The sequence below is a fragment of the Vidua macroura genome, chromosome 3 (assembly GCF_024509145.1).
Source record: "Vidua macroura isolate BioBank_ID:100142 chromosome 3, ASM2450914v1, whole genome shotgun sequence".
Classification (NCBI taxonomy): domain Eukaryota; kingdom Metazoa; phylum Chordata; class Aves; order Passeriformes; family Viduidae; genus Vidua; species Vidua macroura.
The window spans coordinates 106,014,259-106,036,012 of NC_071573.1; the positions used below are offsets into that span (position 1 = coordinate 106,014,259).

General features: G+C 36.2%; 1 protein-coding gene across 1 annotated transcript in view; it reads right to left on the minus strand.

Moving 5' to 3' along the window:
* The window catches only part of APOB (apolipoprotein B), a 35,582-nt gene extending 20,166 nt beyond the window's left edge, over positions 1 to 15,416 (minus strand). Inside the window, 17 exon segments of the mRNA XM_053973761.1 lie at positions 355 to 522; positions 1,270 to 1,461; positions 1,755 to 1,931; positions 2,459 to 2,696; positions 3,047 to 3,258; positions 4,684 to 4,830; positions 4,988 to 5,105; positions 5,276 to 5,503; positions 6,280 to 6,499; positions 7,258 to 7,343; positions 7,531 to 7,655; positions 8,644 to 8,799; positions 8,983 to 9,136; positions 10,158 to 10,303; positions 11,159 to 11,274; positions 13,928 to 13,966; positions 15,322 to 15,416. Coding sequence (XP_053829736.1) covers positions 355 to 522; positions 1,270 to 1,461; positions 1,755 to 1,931; positions 2,459 to 2,696; positions 3,047 to 3,258; positions 4,684 to 4,830; positions 4,988 to 5,105; positions 5,276 to 5,503; positions 6,280 to 6,499; positions 7,258 to 7,343; positions 7,531 to 7,655; positions 8,644 to 8,799; positions 8,983 to 9,136; positions 10,158 to 10,303; positions 11,159 to 11,274; positions 13,928 to 13,966; positions 15,322 to 15,379 — 2,580 coding nt within the window. The 5' untranslated portion in view covers positions 15,380 to 15,416.
* Positions 15,417 to 21,754: the final 6,338 nt, after the last annotated feature.

Genomic DNA, 21,754 nt, shown 5'->3' on the forward strand with positions numbered 1-21,754 from the left:
TAATTTTTTGGCTTGAACAGCAAATTCACGTACTGTATCTTTTCTACTGTTGTATTTTGAGTGCAGGGGGAGAGAAAGAAACAGATCCAAAACTTTTATTTTTGAAAGAGTAGTTGAAATACTTTTAATTCATAAATTTTATTATGTCTCATTTGTAATTTATTATATGCATTACTTCTTAACCTAATTTAAATGTCATCTGCAAATTAACCAAAGACTTCTAATGAGTTAAGGCTTTTTAATATAGAGAACATTTTGCAATCTTTAAAATATGTCTAGTGTTACAGTTTTATCTATAAATGAAAATGTAGATTATTAGGAGGAGAAAAAATATAGACAACTACTTGGACTTACACTCTTTTGATGAAGTTTTGCAGCTACTCTTGCCCCAGGTGTTGCTATTCCAGACAAGGCAAACTTCAGTTGCAAACCTGCTCCAGTTGGAAGGTCAAACTCATTGTCCATGAATATGTAGTGGACAAATAGATCCCTGTCAACACCTTTTGAGATGGCTTGTGCAATCTGGAAATCAAACAAGGAAATGAACACTAACAAACCCACACTTTGGAATATGCATATTTTTGTACTTTTCAAACTGATCAGGGAATGATTGCAACTCTATAATACAAAAGTTAATTTCATATGGAGTAAGAATCTAATTTCCACAGATTCACTGCTTCAAAAAATATACTAAAGACTGTCAGCAAAATCTGAACTTTAAATGAATACCAGATTTTTTACCAGCCTTGATACACACAGGTTATCAACCTTACCATACACATATAAATGTGAATTGGTTTAGATGCCATGCAATATTCTGGTTTCCCCAAACTCAATGGCAAAGCATTATTTTACTTCAATGAAAGAAGGATATTACCTAACATTCCTAAAATATACTACATCTTTTCATTTTAACATGACAAGGATGACATTTTTAATATTAACACATATTTACATAATTAAAAATTTAGTCATGTAATTTAATAGCCAGTACCAGAGTTTTGGAAATTGTTCCAGTAGATATCTCAATAATACAAAATGATCTGAACTCTCCCTTTTTCCTTCCCCTCACCAATCCTCCAGGAGGATGCCACTTGTTTATTGAGGAGTCTTCATAGAGTTCTCAGAGTCCTTCAACATAAGCCTGGATATTTTATTTTAAGTAATATTTTCATTCTGGTATCAAATATTTTTACAATCTAAATCTTAAAAAAATCTGTTTGGAAAACAGAAAAGTTGGTAATGCACATTGCTGCATCAGAAACGTACCATTTCGGGAACAGTCTGAAGAGTTTTAACACTCTTTAAAATCAAGCTTCCCAGCAGTTTAAAATCATTGAGTTTCATGTACCCAAGTTCTTCTCCCAGGATCCTTAGATATGCTCTTCCTTCTGGAGCTTCTTTGCTGCCCAATTCTTTTATCAGTTTTTCAAGGTTAAGTATTATTCCTTTCATGATATCCTGAAAATTCCGTCAGAAAGCAAGAAAACAGATTTATAAGAAGTGTGTAAGGTCATATATCTAGAACAGGTACTTCGTGAATGTCAGCTATTCTGCACATGCACTTACAGATTTCTCTCCACACAAAGACCCCTCCAAATACAATTAAGAAAACATGATGCTAAATAACATTAAGGATTTCTGTTTATCTCACCATAGAGGAGAAGGAACACATTGAGTAAAGCACTAAGTGCTGTAATTACTGTGTTAAAATAGGAATGCTGTGCTGAACAAAGAATGTTTATAAATTGTACCTGATCCTGCTTGCCATCCTGTGAATAACCAAAATAGTCAAAAAGTGCCTTGGAAACCTTCTCTGGCACTTTGCCATCAACCCAGTACAAGGCCTTGGTTGCAGTGTCTGGGAAAAATCCATTCTCTCCAAACAACGCTTCCAGTGTTGGTTCAAATCCCTTTCCATCCAAGCCAAGCTGAAAAGAACAGAAAGGACAAAGCATAACTGAGACAGTTGCTTCCTTTTCTTTGGAACTTTACAACGAACAGACTTTCTGGGGAGGAAAAAATGCATTTATAGTATATCCTAGAAGCCCATGACTCTTAATGGAAGATATGGAACACTATATCTTATAATTCATTTTATCTCTGTAAAAAAACCTATGCATAGGTTATATCTCATTTAAAATCTACTATGAGTACTTCAGTGTGCCAGTGATGATTCATTAGCACAAAGTCAATTTGTTACAGATGTTCATTTTACCCTGAGCCTTTTAATAACTTCATCAGGGTCATCCATCCAGTTAGTGGCAAGTGACATCACATAATGAATGGCTTGCTCTAAAGCCCATTGAGACCAAATCAAAGTCCCCTTGTAGAGATCACTAGATTTCTCCCAAGGCTTGTAAAAAAAATATATTATTCACAGAAAGTTGTTATAAGAAAACAGAAATGAGAAAGAAAGCAGCTGAATACTAGCAAATGTTTTTGATAATTGTTGTACCTCAAAGACATCACTTGGGTCAAATCCATAGGCATGCAGGGTGGTTTTCAGCATGGTCTCTTTAGGAATATAACTATTTGGATTAAATATCACGTTTCCTTCTACTTTGGCAGAGATGGGGTCAATTCCAGGTACAGAAACTCTTTTTGAAATCTGATAATTTTGTGAGAATTTTCTGAAATCTTTGGCTGTCGGGAGCTGATTTCCTTTCAGAGCTTCTTCAACTTGGCTTTTTAGACTAGGGAAGAGGATAGCAATTAAAATATGATTAGTATATATTCCAAACACTCATTTAGTCCTAGTTAAGGGATTTTTTATGCCTTTTACAGACATTCATATATCTGTGCTGATTGCTAATGGATAGGTCTCTGCACATATTTAACAGTAAATATAAGACTTAAGGGAAAGACCATAATCTGGCACTGTCCTGACAAAGCCAGTTTACTCAGTTGATGTGCTTGTTCAAATAAATAGAAAAACCAGTCAACAACTCCACTGCTAGGTGGACACCACATAGGTGCTACTGCAACTATGGTCAAAACTTTTTTTTTTTCCAATGAGACCAATATACACCTAAATTTCACTTACTCTTCGATGCCCAGTTCTTCAGAGTCCAGGATGTTGGCAATGTGTGAGGCAACAAAGTTTTTCACCTGCTCACTCTTCTCCTTTGTGAGGACTCTCAAAATCTTTGCAAGATCACCTGGGGAAGGATTTTTCATCACTAGGAGATAGGACGCTAGACGTTTGTCTGTCGGTGCATCCAGTTCCTGGAATGCTTTGAGAAGTGCTGAACGGTCCTATACAAATAGAGAAAGGTTTGCATTGATGAACTGGCTCATGGATGATATTGCTAAACCCTTTCAGGAATATATAGGGTGAAATAATCACAGAATATTCTTAACTGGAAGGGACCCATAAGGATCACTGAATCCAAGTCTTTAGTGACTGCATACCTATTTTTGTACCTTATTTCTACAGTCTATCACAGCAGTTTCTTTGAAGATATTTTGCTAAACTTAAAACATCATAGAAGTTACGTCTTTATTAAAACTGATTCTCATAGAATCAGAGGATCACAGAATCATTTGAATTGGAAGGGACTTTTAAAAACCATCTAGTTCCAGTTCCTCTGCCATGGGTAGGGACACATTTCACTAGACCAGGCTGCTCAAAGCCCCCTCTAACCTGGCCTTGGACACTTCCAGAGATGGGGCACCCACAGCTTCTCTGAGCCACAGCCTCAGTAAAGAATTTGTTTCTAATGTCTAATCTAAAATTACTCTCTTTTAATTTGAACCCATTCCCCCTTGTTCTCTCACTAAATGATCTTGTAAATAGTCTTTCTAATCCTTTATTTTCTTATATTTTTAATTTATTTTCCTCTTTTTTTGTTTGCCTCTTTTTTAAAATCTTTTATTTTTTATCTTGTAGATCCAGGTTACACTTTTACTTAAGAATTCTGATTTTTGATTGTTGGGAATCATATGTGCAGAAAAATTGTCAAAATTTGGAAAAAAGATCATTTAATTTAGGAAAAGAAGATGCTCAAAATCTAGTGCTGCAGGAAATTTAAAAACAGTTTAAAACTAAGTAATAATTAAAAAATTTAAATGTATTAAACTAAATGTGAGGATATGAGTTTCAGGTGTTTCCAGTCTCCTAGACTTTTTAAGCCTTGTCTGGAAGTGAGAGCATATATTTTAGAGAAGAAAATTTTCAGTATTGAAACTATCTCACCATACTGAGCAGAAATGCTCTGTACAATGATACCTATTCTGCAAGGGATGCTGTCATGTCACTGCATTGTAAACACACATCTACCCAGTACTGTTAACAATGACAACAAAATGCCAGTATAAAATAGGGACATTACTTTTTCTTAGTTAAATACATTTAAGTCTGAGGTAATTCATTAGTTAACACCACCTTTAAATAAGCAGAGCTCCATTTAAAACACTAAAAGGAGCAGATCTGAACTTCCCATTTAAACTGAGACTAACTATACAAAGAAACTGCATCTCAGAAGAGCAACACCCACTAAGTCAGGAGGTTTCCCAGCTATGTGTATGGAAACTTACTAAAGGGGTTCTGAAAAGCTGAAGCCAGATAAAAGGGAGCTAGCAGAATTAAAACAATGGGAATAGCTTTGCATATTCAGTAACTCCTGTGAACTGCCAAGGTCAACTGAGAACAGTTTATCCTGGTTCTTGGGACCAATTTACCTCTTCAGTAATTGTCATTTTCCTGAATGCCTGGATGGCTGCTTTCTGAACTGAAAGTGATGCAGCTTCATTTCTGATACACGTCTTCAGAGAAGATTTCACACTGGGTTTAGCTTTCTCCATTACTGCACCCATGTTTCCAATAGCCTGGCAGCGATGAAAACACAGAAAGATGATAAAAACTTCCTCTCCGCCAAGAGAAATAGAGTAATATATGTGATAATATAATATAATATAATATAATACGATATAATATTAGTATTATATTAATAGCCTGCATAAGGAAAGAAGGAAATAAAAATACCCGAAGTGTGAGGTATGTGAGTTCATCTTCCCCAGAACAATCAGTGCCAAGCAGTGATAGCATGAAGTCTGCAACATCTGCTATTTCCTCTGTCACAATCTTCTTCTCATTGTAGAACCTAAAGAAAGCGATAAACACATCAGAAACAGAAGAGGAAATGGGGAAATGTCTATATTTTATTCCTAAAGAGCAAATACATGAAAATAAAAATATCCTCCAAAAGTGAACACTCTTAGGGTTTACTCTAAGCACTGCAATTTTGTAGACTTGCATGCTATCATTACTTACTTAGTAACAGAATGACTCAGTCCATAAAATGAAGCTCTACTTGGCTGATACTGGGCCATGTTAAGAATTTCCCGTATTCTTTGTGGGGTTGGAGAAGGCAACAGTCCCAGGGTGTATGTGACCATGTCTGCCATGAGTGGATTCACATTTCCAGTTCTCAGGATTTGAAGGATTGCACTGTAGCACTCTGGAGTCCCACACTGGGCCAGGGCTTGGACAGTGATTGAACTGAAAGGAGAAGAGATGACTTTTATTAATTAATTCCCTGTTTGCAGTTATAGCTGCATGTTGACTGTTTGAAACAAACATATGGCAGGTTCATTAAGACGTTTTAATATAAATGATGTAAGCTTATGTGTGTCTGGAAGCAAATTATGCAAATTCTTACCAAAAAGAAGTTTCTTGGTTTTAGAAGTTATACTAATAACCCAATTAAATTAGAACGGTATGATCATTACATGGATGTATCTTTTTTTTTCCCTTCACAACAGACTTTGCCACAACTTTAAGTATTATCATCTAATATATTGACTCAGACAGAGGCTCTAGTTCCTTTACAGATGGAGAACATAAAGTATATGTAACCTGGCTTAAGTCCAGCTCGGACAAAAGAATAAGGGTGTGGAGTGGAGGGCAGGGTCAGACCAAACAATAGCACTCTTCCATGTCTGCTGAAGTCTCACACTCAAAACTGTGTTCTTTGCTGTAAGTCACACTTGGGGGTTTGGAATTATAGCCATTGTCCTTGAGCAAAGCTGCATGAAAGATATTTGGCTATAAAAACGCATCCAAAGGATTGTGTCAGGTGCACACAGTTAGCTTGACTCTCCCTTCCTTATTTCCCTCTCTATATAGTTCTCAGAACACTTATCTTTCTGAAAGACACTCATTACATCCAATACACCTCTAATTTAAAACTATTTGCAGCAAATCATCAACTATAGCATGGTTTTGCCATGGCATTGATGTGTGGTGTTCTTGCACTGTGAAGTGCTGAAACATACCTTGAGGTTTCCATCATCTTTGGAACAAGAGGGCCAAGAGTGCTGTTATGTAAACTCCTCAGACCAGAAACAAATCTGTAAAAGAGTCTTGCTCTCTGCTGGTTTTCCTGGGAGGCTGTAAGTTTCTGCATTTCCTGCAGGGTTTTCAGAACAGCATCGCCCTGCCTGGGCAGTTTGGCATCTGTACTTTCCAGTGCAAGTCCCTTCTCTTCCAGTGCATCTAGAAATTGGAAAAAAAATTCATTGTTTATGTCTTTATGAGGGAGCTGCATTAATTTTTATCTTCTGTCATACATTCAGTATAAATACAAAGTCTGTACATTATTTAATATGATAACTGTTGAAGTTTAACAGCTGAACAGTTTACGAAAATAATGGTGTGGAATTTAATATAATTGTCCCAAAAGTTGAATGTTTGTATACATTCTTTTGTATTTTCATGAAGATTATTTCTTGACACCTCTCATATTAACATCATTTGCTTTTTCAACTTTTAATAAATATATGTTATATTATTGGGATTATATGTTATTGGGACTGGGATTAATAGCTGCAGGTCAGAAAAGTATGTTTCAGAACAAAATATATAGTAATAATAGATTATTTACATTTGGCACTGAAGCTAAAAGATGCATAAGAAATTATGGGTAGCTGAAAAGGGTTCATTAAACTAATTTCCAATAAGAATAAAATTACTTTTTAAGCAAATTATATGCTTTTAATTTTTAAAGAATAATTTTAAAATTAAAATGAAAATACAAAGATTATTTAAAATTAGGGGTGTTTTTAAACTTCTCAGGTTTTCCCATTTTATACTCAAACTTTTCCTTACTAAGTTGCTAAAATTTCATTTAAAATGATGAATTTGTTTCATCCCCTCATCTTTAATTAATTCACTATAAAAAGAATTTGCGAAAAAATTGTCCCTGTATTTATATTTTGTCTCTGTATTTATAATATTGAGAACTGCAACTATACCTCCATCAAAATTTTTGTTAGTGATCTTTGGAGTATCTTCAAGCTTCAGAGTCTGGTTAACCTCTGTCATGACACCATAGCGATTTCTAGGAAAGAAAGAAAAAATCAGTGCTTTAGTTAAGTCCAAGTGCCTTTACAAGGTCTTGACAGGCCTCCTGCCTTCTTAGAAACAAAATATCCATTTAAGGATGAAGTCAGGGCAGAATGTGATTCATCACCATTTAGAATGGATATTTATAAATATAGGGTAATGATAAATAGTGAACAACCTACTTGTATGAGGAAGGCAGAAACAGGTGTTTTTCACTGCAGACAGCATCTCTTATGTGCCTTTTCTTTGCATCAATATTGTAATGACAGAACTGAGTGCTCTTCAGAAGGGCAGATAAAGGGGTGTTCTGTAAAATAAATAGTTTGGCGGTCAGCTTACTGAGTAGAACAGGAAACAATCACAGTTTTAAAGGCTGACACAGTTTTACTGTAGGATTTACAGTTACATATTGGAAATGAAGCTGCATAACTGGAATCATTCATACACAAAGACAAAATTGTGCCAGTAACAATCTTTGGACTTAAGTCTGTTCTCAGGCAAAAATCCCACTGAAATGGTCCCTCAGGCCTTATTGAGGTGCTTGGGTTAGTAGTTACTTCATGATTGATCCCCTGCTGCCTACAACAAAGGCTCCCTCATTAAACCAATTTGTAATTTTTGGAATAGTTCAGTCCCCTTGTAACAACTGTGACGTTCTCTTTAATTTCAGTCTCATGACACAAATTTTAAAGATTTCTACAAAAAGCTGTAGAAGTGGCAGAAATTATAAAATGTGTTTTCAGCATTATATGAAACCATTTTTTTTAGTTAAAACACACAAAAGCACAGATGCCATCATATCAGAAAGAAATCTGACAATATTCATGCAAGCAACTTTATCTGATCATTGTGGATTAACAGGCAAACTGAACATTTTGTCAAATCACTTATTTCAGGGCATCTAGAGCCCTATCCTCTTGGACCTCACATATGCTTTAGATTTTTGGAGGTCTACATATTTTAGATAAAATTGGAATTTTGAAAATTTTGACCCACAAAATGAAAAATTTGGCTATGCTCTGATAGGTTATTGAATAATCAATAGCACCAACTCAATATATGAAAAGCTCTCCTTTAAAATAGAGAAGAACATGAAAGGAATTACACTCTTGCTCTGTATCTATTTTTCTCTATTGACAGCCAATAATACTGCAGTCTGATTCTAAGGGAAGGGTGCAGGAAGGTGCTATGTTTTCAAAAAATAAATGTAAAAGTAGTCATGGTAGTGGTTGTTTATAATTTTAAGTGCTGGTGTGAAAAATGTTACATTATATAACTTTTAATGGCATACTTACTAGTCCTTTTACAATGGCAATGGGGCTGACATGATCTCTGATGGGACTGAAGTTGTCACAGCCTTTCAGGTACCTGGTAATTGAAATATCTTCTGCGACATTCCCTTTTCTGGATTTGAATTCAACTTCACTGTCACACTTTCCGTACACAGTATCCTGGAAAGAAGAAAGTAGTCAGTGCCTTTACTGGTGCTGTCAGACATTTTCTGATCTACCTGAAAGGCATCCTTTCTGATCTGAATGTCCAGGCCTTTCGAAAATGATGTTCAGGAATAACTCTGTCTAGGTGAGCTTTTTTCCATTGGTTAACACAATTAAGTTAACTTTCAAAAGACCTACCATTGGAATTGTTTTTATGTTTTCCACTGTTTCTGTTGGCACAAGGAGAGCTGAGATGATACCTCTCTTGAGATTCAGTACATTGAGAGCCTCATCCTTCTCTGGATACAGCTTGACTTTTGTTCCATCCTGAATGATGAATTTTAGCTCATTCCTGCCCCCCAGAAAAATAACATTAGTATGAAATCATATTAAAGCCACACAGTAAAGAACATGTTATCAATAGCCTACTGGGCTAAAGATAAAGCAACATGTTTATCTTGGTCTATCATTATTTACTATTCACTGCTGTTACTAACAGAAAGTACTACTATTAAACCAGAAAAATTCTAACCAAGGACATTTTGGTTTCACCAGATTACATCATCTAAGAGCAAGCAAATACCAAGAGCAATGTCTGAAAGTTGGAATTGCATAAATTTGGAGAGGAGATAAATTTTTAGAATGAGATAATTATTAACTACTGTAAAAAACTATAAAATGATGGGAAGGATTCACTCCTAGTCTGAGTCTTTAAAGAAAACCATAACTGTTTTCTGTTAAACATATTTTAACACTGTCTCTAGTTGGTTTTAGATCTATAGACAAGATGATTTTAGATCTAGTAAGACAAGAGGACTACTGAGGCACTGAAAGAAGCATGAAGGTGCATGACTAAAAATATGCACTGACAAGCAATAGAGACTAGATGGGTGTAGGGAGTAGAAGAAATTAGTTACAAAAGCAAATACGTAGGGAAAAGATTAGCTACACAGGTCATTAGAGATTGAGATTGGAAATCTGGACATCAGTCTCAAATGCCTTTCTATTGTACAGTCTGTTAGCAAAGGAAAATTATCTTAAACCAGCTAAGTGCAGCCATTTAAGAATGTGCTTACAAGAAGGAATAATAATTACATTTGCAATAATCTTTTGAGGGACTACCCAATAACTTCCTGATGTAGATTATAGAAATGAAGAAACCATTCCAGGTGAAAATGTTGCATGTGAAATTCCCTTCCCTACTGGCAATTGAGAACTATGGTAACCCTAAATTTTATCAGGGATAGTTTTGCTGTGGAACCGGCTTACAAATCTGCCATGTTATCAGTAAATATGTCCCATGTCTAAAAAAACATAATCAGGGTTGACTGTTTACACTGTCCCAAGTATTGAAGATAATTGACATTGCTTACTTTGACATGGCACTTGCAAAGTCCTCAGAGTTCTTGGACTTTTTCAGAATAGCCCTTCCCTCAGTGTCAGCACCAAATGTCTCCCTCAGGGAGCAATGCATTGTCCTCAGGATGAAGCGGCATAGCTGGGGTACCTCCAGTTCAACCTGAAAACACAAATATTATATGTTATTCTTTTTAGCATTATCACATTTCCAGGATCACCCTGCTACTGCTTTGAAATTTCCTTGGGTTTTGTAAAGTGTCAGGATCACCTTGCTACCAGCTGTTGGGAAAGACTCCAAAGTGCTCTAAATAGCTTAAGGTAGTTTCATGGAGGAGATAAGAGGGCAAGTATTTGCTTGGCTAATAGCATGGATCATACTAAATGAGCAACTTCGTTTCTGAGAATTTGGAGTATTAGAACTGTATGAAAACTTAAGTCATTACACCGATCAATACATTTAGACTCTACTAGAACAGTATGTGCTAAATAAAACTATTTTTCACAGTTACTCCATTTCAGAAAAAAACCCCTCAGAACAAACATCATGTTGAGAAAGTTTTGGGCAAGATAAGGTGACGTTGGTTAGATAAATGGCCTATGGGACCTTTTACTCCTACAGGCCTGGTATTGTCTTGAGTTACCATCAGCAGGCTCTCATGTAATCTTCATGGCATCAAGTAGTTATTTTAATTCAACTTCTAGAATATTTAATGGACATTGGTAGACTGATCCTGGGAGCTAGGGAAAATGGAAGTACCAGGTCTTGCCCCTTTCTCATGTAAAAGTACAGCCAGACTGGGATTGAAATGCATGGGCACAGAGGTATGAAGGACTTCTGCCATCCTCAGTGCCTCTGTCTAGAACAGGGGAGGTTTAGTCTACATGATTCTCAATATGTGCCTTTCAAAAGGATGATCTTGTCTGGAAAATCACTGAAGGATACTCCACAGCTGCCAGCTCCCATGTTGTTAAGTACACAATCCCCAGCTGGGTGCATTTACTCCTCTTTGCCTACCTTGCAAGTGATCTTTGAACCGCTTCGGGAATCTGCTGTTCCTGTGATCCCACTTGATGTCTCTGCTTCATATGAGTAAACATATTTTCTGAGGGGTTTAAATCTGGTTGCATCCTCTGCAAATGGGAAAATGAGAGTGGTTTTATGACCTGGGTAGGATATACATATGTAATCCTTACAGTGTGTGCTTAATGTTGTATAACTAAAATGAATGCCAGAAAAAGGAAGCCTGAAGACCCATGCTCCCACTATTTCCTTTTACAGAATATCTTTCAGACAGAGAAGTGATGCCTTCATGTCAGTTGGATACTTTCTGAAGCATAAGACAAAATTTCAAGGAGCAGCATAAGTTTTGGGGTCCACTGCTCAGATGGGATCTGACACTGTGACCCCACCTGTCCTTCAAATCACCCCCAAAAAGCAAATGAGAAAGACAGAAGAAAACTTGAACTGTGAAACTGTTTTAAAAACTACCCTATGGCTTCTTAACTGAGCCAATCAAATTGTAATTTTCAAATTGGTAATAAAAAAATTCCTTTCAGCTTAGATTTTTTCATCATAATGCAAATGTAAGGAGCTGCTTTACCAGTCACATGACTGAGACTGAAAGCAAAAAAACATAGAAATAGACAACACACCAAAACTACCATTCCTCAATACAATTTCACCTGAATTTATGGATGATCTTTCTGTCCCAAACTCTCTGAAATATGATTTATTTTAATTCACTTATTAGATCAGAAAATTTTACTAGGGTAGATTATTTTTAATGGACATAATCTTTAGTTATATAAAGAACATCCAGAAGAAGGGAAAAGCACTAAATTATGACTAGGACTATCGCAGGAGGGAGTATTTCCAGACATGTTTCTCTTTCTATCAAAGGAAACCCCACAACCTAATAGACTTCCTCAAAAGAATGAATTCCACCTCTATTTAACCTCTCCCTGTTGCCCTCAGACTCAACCATCTGTAATTTTAAACCCTGTAAGCAGCAATGAACATGGTAATAGAAATATAAAGAAAGAAACAGTCTCTATGTCAAATACAGGAGTATATGATGTTTCTTTGATGTCTGGAACGAGTAACATAAGCCAAACAATATCTTCAATCACAATTCACTCCTACTAAAACTGCAGGTATTGTTTCAAACTAAAGATGATGATCAGGCACTTGAAGTCTCTGGAGCAATCCAGGTCAACCTGAAGCAAAAATTACTGTTCCCTTGGTTTAGACTGAGCAACTCACTGGAACTGATTCTGTTGTGATCCTGAATGAAAGACAATTTCCTAAATTGCCTCTCTGTGGTTATTTGTTACTGCCTGACCATATACAGTCCTGATCTACTTTTATAGAAAAACCAAAGATAGGTAATGCTGGTGTAAACCCAAATACCCATCATCAAATCTGTATGATTTTGCCTGCCTGTGTCTGCATGAATGTGGCTCAATCTTCTTTTATCAAATGTTTGTTGCATCAGAAGCCAATGGAAATGTTAACATTGCCCTTTATGTCACACAATTTCATACACAGGGAGGACAAAAAATTAATTTTCCTATAAATCTCGTTTCCTCACTGCACTATCACTTTTATTAGCTTTACATATTTTAGCTGAGATTATTTTCATGTAATTGCTAAACAGAGTTATTGCAATAATAACTAACTGTCATACAGTAATCAGCATCTTAAAAACATTTGACAACTTAATTAAATGATCTATTTAACCCTAGAATTAGCTGCTATTAAGGGATTCATCACTAATCCTGTCACTTTTGACTATCCTAGTCTCTAACTGTACTCAGAAAAATTTGCAACACTGGTAGCTACATTGCTAGAGTGAAAATTATTGCTTTATATACTGCTTTTAAACAGAAATCAATGAAAAAGGAATAGAGAGATTATAAGCTTAGAAATACACATGACAAATAAGTATCAAAAAATAAACAAGAAACTGGCAATGAAGCCCAGCAGTCATTGAGGTGGTTCAGCCATCTGAAGTAAACCAAATTGCCTGGAGATGGTGCTAAAGCACCCAACAAAGGAAAAAAAAAAAAAAAAAACCAAACCCTGAAGACTAAGAAAAACTCATTCAGTAACTCATTCAGTACTTTGACCCTGTGGTGGAACATTATGTATCTAACCGAGCAGTCAGCACCAGTCAGAGTTCATGACAAAGACAGAGCATAAAGTCAGCATTTCCTGACTCTTGGCTTGTTTAAAGAAATTGCTGTCCTTGCTGACAGAGTTGATGATTTATTCTACAGGTATTTAGTTAGAAATCTAAGTGCAATTATGTGGGCTTAGCAGCAGCTGTGAAGGGCAAATAAAATGTGAGATTCAGTCCACACTGAAGTGTAGTGTACTTAACCTCACTGTTAAAGCTTCACATTTGGTAACCAGGGATTTCTAGATTAAGGAATTTGCATCTGACAATTAAGAAATAAATAAAAAACCCCCAACCAAACACCAAACTCACAAACCCAACAGAAAATAGTTTCTTAATGGGAACTTTAGGAAAGTTCAGAAACTTAACCTCAGCTTGTCCAGTCTTAGAAAAGTCCATATTAGAAAAGTTTTAAAATTATTTGAACCAAGCCTAATGGATAATTGAATACTTAAAATAAATGGCAAGGAGGACTTAAGAATATTACCATCACTTTCATTTAAGTTATTTCAGAAGAAAATATTAGGAAAACTCAGGCTTTGAAAGATGTTTTCAGTTAAAATAGTGACATAAGTAAACAAAAGGAAATGCAAAAAAACACTTACTTGAACATCCTGGATTTGCACTTTCAGGTGATTCTTCTTCTGTAGAAAACCCAAACAAACAACATTAAAAATGGGAAAAGCTGTTTACAAAAATGTTTGTAAAACAAGATGGATGAAATGCACCATATAACACATTTTACTTTAAAATTTTAGTCGATTTGACCACACAAAAATGCTGCAAAATGGATGAATGGCTATACTCTGTTTTTTGTATGTTTAAAATAGGACAACTTTGAAGGTTAATACAAAAATTATCTGCCAATAAATCTTTTCTGAATATTGAGAGTTTCTTCCTTGGAGGAAAAGAACACTGGTTGGAAGCCTATTCAAGTTTCAAATTAAGAAGAATTATTTGCTCCAATCAGTTTTAGATATATTCTTATTCCTTAGATATTACTCTGTTTAAATTAAATTAAATTTAAATAAACATAATCTACTAATTTTTTTGAATTTATTGGATGCTCTGTCATTCTTTGGGATATCACACATGAAGGCCAGCACTTTCCACAATGTTCTCTGCGCACTTTCCAAGTTTTCACTCTGGAAATTCTAAGTAGACCACTCTATAGAAATAGACTGTAACATTAATCACAGTAACAATAGTGTCAGAAATACTACTATTGCTATTAAAATAAAATTAATAATATCATTAATAACAATTAGAAACAAGGTTTATTGTATAGCAATACATTTATTAACATCAGTCAGAAAGAGAATATTAGTTCAATAAAGATGTACATATGATGAATTAGATCTTCGTATAAAACCAGACCTGCATAGTTACCTCTAGACTCACTTTTCTCCTTAAGCTCCTTGAAGCCTTAGATAACACTATAGACCTGTATTCTAAAAAGCCACTTCTTGGGAAGCAAGCATAGCTCACAATCCATAGCATCATATTGATCTCAGCTGTCTTTTCTGATCTTAGGAAAAAATCCCTCTACTGGCCCACTTCTTTTACTAATGACTGTGTCCCTTCAATACAAAATTGCATTTAAATTGCCTGCCAAATACAATTTGCTTTACTGCTCTCTCTCTTCACATTTGATGCAAAATAGGTTAGCAACAGCTGGGCCAAGTCTGCATGGTATCTTCAAGCTATAGTAGCTCCATGAGGATTTAAAAAGACAATGCTACAGAAAAACAGTGAATGACTTACAAGTTGCAAAATACATTAAATCTGTTCAAAACCCATCAGGGAACATTAATGACTTTTCTATGCTGGGATCCTCCTATGACTGCCCATTCCTATGAAGGGAAGAAATTATATCTTTGCCACACGCAACCTTTCTAATTCTATAAGCCATGGTCTTTTTGATTTTTTTTCAATATTGTTGTTTTAATGGGCTCATAATAAAGCAGTAAAGAGCACTGACATAAAAAAGAATACTTACGTGTGAGAACACCACTGCTGAGCAGCAGGGAGAGCAGCAAGAGCTGCACAGGGCCCATGGTGAGCCCCGGTCCCTCTTGCTGCTCTTTTTTTATCTCTTTTGTCTTCCCTCTTCAAGTCTTCCCTGCTGCCTCAGGGAGAGTGAGCCTTCTGACTTGGACATCCATTTATATAGTCTGTAGCAAGCAGCTGAGTCAAACAGTTTAGAAAGCTCAGAGCAAATTGCCAAAGGTCCAAAGGTGAGAGTCCCAGATCCTCACTGCGCTCCACACCATCCCTGCTTTGATTACTGATAGTCACAGAGACATTTAGGTTGGAAAAAACCTCTAAGATCATTGAACTAACCTCCAGTAAACTCGGGATTCTCCAGTTAGTCAGGACTGTTCATAAATGATTGACAGTGGCTCAGTGAGCACTCCTGCTAGCTCCTCATCCTTCCTCCTCTGAGAATAAAAAACTATCATTTTGTGAACCCTGTGATTTCATGATGAATCCAAACACTCCTAAAATACAGGGCTATCTAAGTGCCCCTTCGTCCCTGCCTGCCCCTTTTGAAGAGTTTAAAGCCCTCCACTATGGCTGTCTAGTAATCCAAGTCATCCCACCATGCTCCCATGATGGCCAATACATCATAGAATCCTGCTGCACAACGGCTTCCAGCTCCTCCTGTTTGATACCCATGCCGTGTACGTTGGTGTAGATGCATGCGAGTTGTGCTTCTGGTCCTGCTACCTTTTGAGGGGAGAAGCTCTAATTCCTATGTGATGATTCTCAGGTGCACCCACTCTTTATAACATATCAATAACTCCTGTGTTTTTGCTGCCACAAAAGCGGGTCCCCATGCCCTACCTCCCCTGTGGTGGCAGATTAAGGGACTGTGGTACGACACAGTCCCTCAAACACTGGCATGTTGCCCCCAGGTTTATCTGAAGGCACAAGACTGAGCTGGAGATAAGTCACTTCCAGTTCACTGTTTTTTTCCTTAAGCAGAATTTTAAGAGCCAAATCCCCCAACTAGAGACTCTAACAATGCATTAGAATAAATGTTCCACATCTACGTAAGTGATTACAATGAATAAATTAGAGATGGAAGAAGTTATCATTGCATCGTGCTTTAGTACAGATGTTGAGAAGCTCAAGAATATGAGTACTTGACAAAATGAGAATATTGTGCAACTACTGACAGGAGATTGAAAGGTTTTTTTTTCTTTGAAACAAAATCTGTCATATGCCTTTTAAAATATATTTTACTTTGACTTAAAATATTCAGGTAAAACCAGTCGTGCCTATTTTGAAAGTAAGCTCTGCATAATTCTTTTGTTTCCTTATTTTTACGTTCAATATTTGTTTGGTAATAACAGCAAAAATATGAAAACTAGATGATAAATTTTATCTGAATGAAGAAGATAAACCTATGAAGAACATAAACTTGATTAAATGCAAACAAATCCCTCTTTTTAGCATTATGTGTGCTGGCAAAAAATACAGGGTTTATGTAATGAAAAATTCTATTAGTTTGAATTCTTTCTCTATTCATATTTATCAAAGCTAACTGCAGTAAAAAAATTGACTATGGAAATATTTAAGAACATTTTGTCCAGTAAATTTAATTTGTCATATATCTGATCAAATGGAAATGTTTTGACATTCACATATTTAAATATTTTTCCTTAGCTTGTTGAATCAAAAATCAAATTTTGGCTTAGCTAAGCAGTAATTTCTATAACCCTGCAATGTTACTATTTTACCATACATCATGGTAGTTATCTTTAAAGTCTCATATTTCTACATACCCTTTCTCTCTTGGACTTAATAGCTGGATTACATTTCCCAGGGTGCACTGAGATCATGTAACCCTTAACATTAGCTCAGCCAAATGGTAACCACTGATGTAGGATGGCCTGTATTTTCCAATAAGGGAGGCATCTTTCTTGTAATCAGGATTTTGTCTGATGACATTAACAAAAGCATGTCATTTCATAGACATTTCCTGCAAAAATTCCTTTCATGGATTCATTGGTGACACCAGAAATAAAGCATTTCTTTGATTTTACTGGTTTCTGTCCTTGGCTTATATCAATCACAGATACAATAAATACAGATTTTAATTTTTTTACTTCCAAAAAGCAACATTTTTTGTTTACTTTTGTGTCCACAGCTTCCCCAATATATGCTGTGATGTGTAAAAAAGACTTTTTCTTATAGTATGATTGTACCAAAAAGAGTGCACAAAGATAGCATTTTGCTCATAGCATTTGATTCATTTCTGCATGCCAACATGACAGCTTTGACTATTTCCTAAAATCTATTTACTTGCTCACTGTAGCATTGCAGATAAACAGAGCTCTGGAGTGCCCAGCATTCAGAGTTAGCTATTTCCTTATTTTGCCTGTGTCTCCTCACTGCCTTCACGTGGTTATTCAGGCTGAAGTTGAGCCTGACTGTATTAATATGTTGAATGGCTATAAAAAGGTAACAAAAGTTATGACTCAGCCCATAAGCATGCAGGTAATGAGTGCACCAATCTGCTGTGACAGTTTTATACTGCTGTATTACCTAGTGTCCTGGTTTTGGCTGGGATAGAGTTAATTTTCTTCTTTAGTAGCTGGTGCAGTGCCATGGTTTGGATTTAGCATGAGAATAATGTTAAAAACTCACTGATGTTTTGCTTGCTGCTAAGTAGTGCTTACCCAAAGTCAAAATCTTTTCAGTTTTCATGCTCTGCCAGTGAGGAGGTTCACAAGAACCTGTGAGGGAGCGTGGCCAGGACAGCTGTCCCAAAGTGGCCAAAGGGATATTCCATACCAAGGAACGTCATGCCTGGTGCATAAGCTGGGGAGAGTTGGCTGGGAGCTGCCAATTGTTGCTCAGGGATGGGCTGGGCATTGGTCAGTGTGTGGGGAGAAATTGTACTGGGCATTACTTGTTTCCCTTGGGTTTTATTTCTTTCCTATTCCTTGCAATACTTCTGGGCCACAAAGCCCATTGTTTGTGTATTCCTCAGAGATACTGTCCATACATTGAATCAATGGTCTTAGGAAATGTAGGAAGAAGGACAATACTTCTGATATGCTGAATTAATTTTATACAGAGAGATAATTTGTGGGTGCATATTATGGATGTGCAAAATCTCGTACATACTGTAGAAGCCTTAGCAATTGTGGAATTGTTAAATGTATAGAACTGAACAAAAAACCCATTTAACATTCAAACTTTAACCAAGCTTATTAAACTGATTTGGGTTTAAATTTTGTTTCTAAACCATGTTGTTCATTAACACTTTACTTTTTGAAAGCTCTTAGTTGTAGTTCTCCTGACATTCAGAATCTAGATTTGTTTTTAAAAGAACAATTTATCTTATGAAACTCTGTCTTCAGACTTCACCTTTTTCCACAACTGCACAGAGAAATCTGCATCAAATCACTCATCTGAATTCACTCCTTCCTACACATGTATCTTCTAGAGAGGAGCTACTTTTTTGTGCCTGTTTTGGCAATGGCAATAATAGTTTTGTTAATACTGATATAATTAGAGAAATTCCATTAACCTTAAATTATATATTCTATAGTGTATATATAAAAATATTTTGTATCTATTATGTGTGTGCATATATTATATATGGCATAATATATTACAGAATGTAGTATTTTTTTCTGCTTGGTGATACTGAGAGTTTCTTTGTCTCTCGGGAGACTGCTCAGATGCTTTGACAGTACATTTAGGAGAGGTTTTTGCATAGTCTTAGGATAAGACTTTTTTAAAATTAACTCACTGAAACACTTTATTAAGTTTTTTATCTCATTTTCATTCAATGACTTTTGCAAGAAAACACAACAGACAGTTTATAGAAGCACTTATGGTTAGTACTAAGTTACTTATATTCCTTATATTCCTTCCTACTTATATTCCAAAGAATCATTTTGTCTTTCCTTCTGTCCCTCTCTCTTCTCTTTTTCTTTTTTCTCTCCTTCCTTCTTGACTGTCGTTTTTCTTCCTTCTTTCTTCTTTTCTCTTCTAAGAAATATACCCACTATTTGGCATCCACATTTATTTTTATCTCATTCAGGTCAAAGCCCAGCACTTCTGTAATTTGGGAAAGATTTGTCTTAGCCTGCTACTGTGTTTCTCAGTTCACAGTGTCATCTGTTCAGGTCTTAGCATGTCCCTCATCAGAGAAAAATGCTTGTATTTTCTGGTGAAACACCTATGGTGCTAACTATAACCCAGTGGCAATTGGAGGAAACTGTGTCTCCCAAAGGAGGTGTTGGAGGTGCGCAAACATACCCTCTGTTTGTCTAAGAAACGCTGCCAGAAGCCTGCTGAGGCATCAAGAGTTGAAAAATATTTGGCATAAGCCATCTCCTCCAGAATTTCTCTCCTTGTAGGTAGTGGAAAATGTTTCCTTTTTACATATTTATTTAGTTCTTTTGAGTATATTCTCGGGCAAAGGGGTCTGACTCCTTTTAGCACTAACAAGAAAATGTACTGAATCCTTTGAACCTTTTATTCATATTCTCCCTTCAAAGTATTAAACCTCCTCAGTTCCTTCATTTTGTTTTGTCATTAGACAAAGAAATTTGCTTTTCAAAACTGTGGTAGGCTGGTTCTTTAAAAGCCATTTTGAATTTTCCCAAGACATTCCTACAAAGATGTTGCAAACCTCTGATTTATTCTCTCTCATCAACAAGATGACATCATGAAATGCTTGATGTATTTCCAAACCAGCATTTTTTCCCCTGTTCCTTTCTTATTTGACATTATATTCAAATGCTTGCTTTTTTAGCTCACCACTGGAAAACTGATCATATATTGTCTCTTTTAATATTAATAATACTGTTTCTGGAGCAGATGTTCAATGCATCTGCAAAAAAGGTAAGGCTAAGAAAGAACCCATTTACTCTCAGAATGACAATCTGGGGATTTCCTGTAAAAATTACATGCTGCTGTTCCAGCAACTTCCATTGAACCAGTGGCATTTTGTCATCCTTTCTGTCCAGGTTGTAATGTTACAGTATTGCCTGCCCTGCCAAAACATTACATTCATGACAGAAGTGGTTCAGTCAGCCATGGTTTTTGAGAGCTCCAGCTTGAAACTCTGTGCACCTTTTTGCTTCATCTCTCTCATGGTTTCAGCTCTCCATCATTTTCATACTGCTGGAGCTCATGCTGTCTCCACAGTCTTTCATGTACACAGAATGCCATCCCTGCCTGCAAAATTCCAACTGCTTTCCCAAAAATAAATTCACACCACCACTGTACTTTCTATGATGATTTTCCTAATCTCTGCATCTGGCTACTTGTCAGAGCCTCAATTTTCTTTTTCCTGGCTTACAAGCTGAATCCATCAAAACAGAAACAGGTTTTTTTAGGTTTTGGTTTTTTTAAAAAAAATATTATTGTTATTTCTTTTCAAATATTTATCTGTCACCTGTCAATTTTCTTCAGAATACCATGTTCCTCAAAGAATCACACTGTTAAAATAGCCTTCTGCACTTCAAATAAATGGAAGCTTTGAATGTAAGAATTATTCTTCATGGTAATTGTGCCTTGCTGTTTTTCTTTTTGCTGGCTTCTACTGCTCACAAATACACTGAGGAGTAATGTTTAAATATTTTCCAGTTGTTTTGAGAGCTCATTTTTTCCATCACTCTGAGCACTTAATTTTTCTTTCTGCTTTTGAGGGCTGTTCAGTAATCATTCATAGCCAAAGATTCTGACAAGTCGCTTTCCATCTCTCTGAGCTGATCCATCAATTTGATCCATCAGTTTCAACTGATTGATATTGTGCAACACAGCTTTCTACACAATATTATATGGAATTTTACTACATCATTCCCTATTCTTTTTAGGATACTGTTCTTCTTGGAGAGGGCAAAAAAATTCCATCGTCACATTAGCAATAGGGAATGAAATCACAAGCAGACTAACTTGCCTTACAGAGCACAGGAAGCTTTCTGCTAACGTTAGATAATTAATACTGCAGAAGATGCCCCCTGTGACACACCAGGTGCTCAAAGGCCACAAGGAAGTCTCTGTGGACTGAACTCACACATGACAGCTAAGGAAATAGATTTACCCAGTGTCTCATCAGAGGAGGAGAAAGAGGTATCTATACATAATTTTTCCCTTTACTAAGTACAGATGAGACACAAGAAAGAAAAAAAAAAGGAGTCAGTGCTTTTGCATGATGTTACCAGAAACGAAAACAAAACACGTGAAGCCACAAGAGTGACGACAGCAGATACGGCTGTCAGGTGGGGACTGAACTTTAATCTCTATATTGACCAGGTTAAAATTCTCATTCCTGGATGATGAACTGCACCTGTTGGGCTTGAGGCTCTGAAAAGTTAGAAAGAAGGAGGACATGTTCTGCAGCTGATTTGTACTGACATCAAAGGTTTTTCACTTTCTGGTCACCTTTGAAAATGTAACCT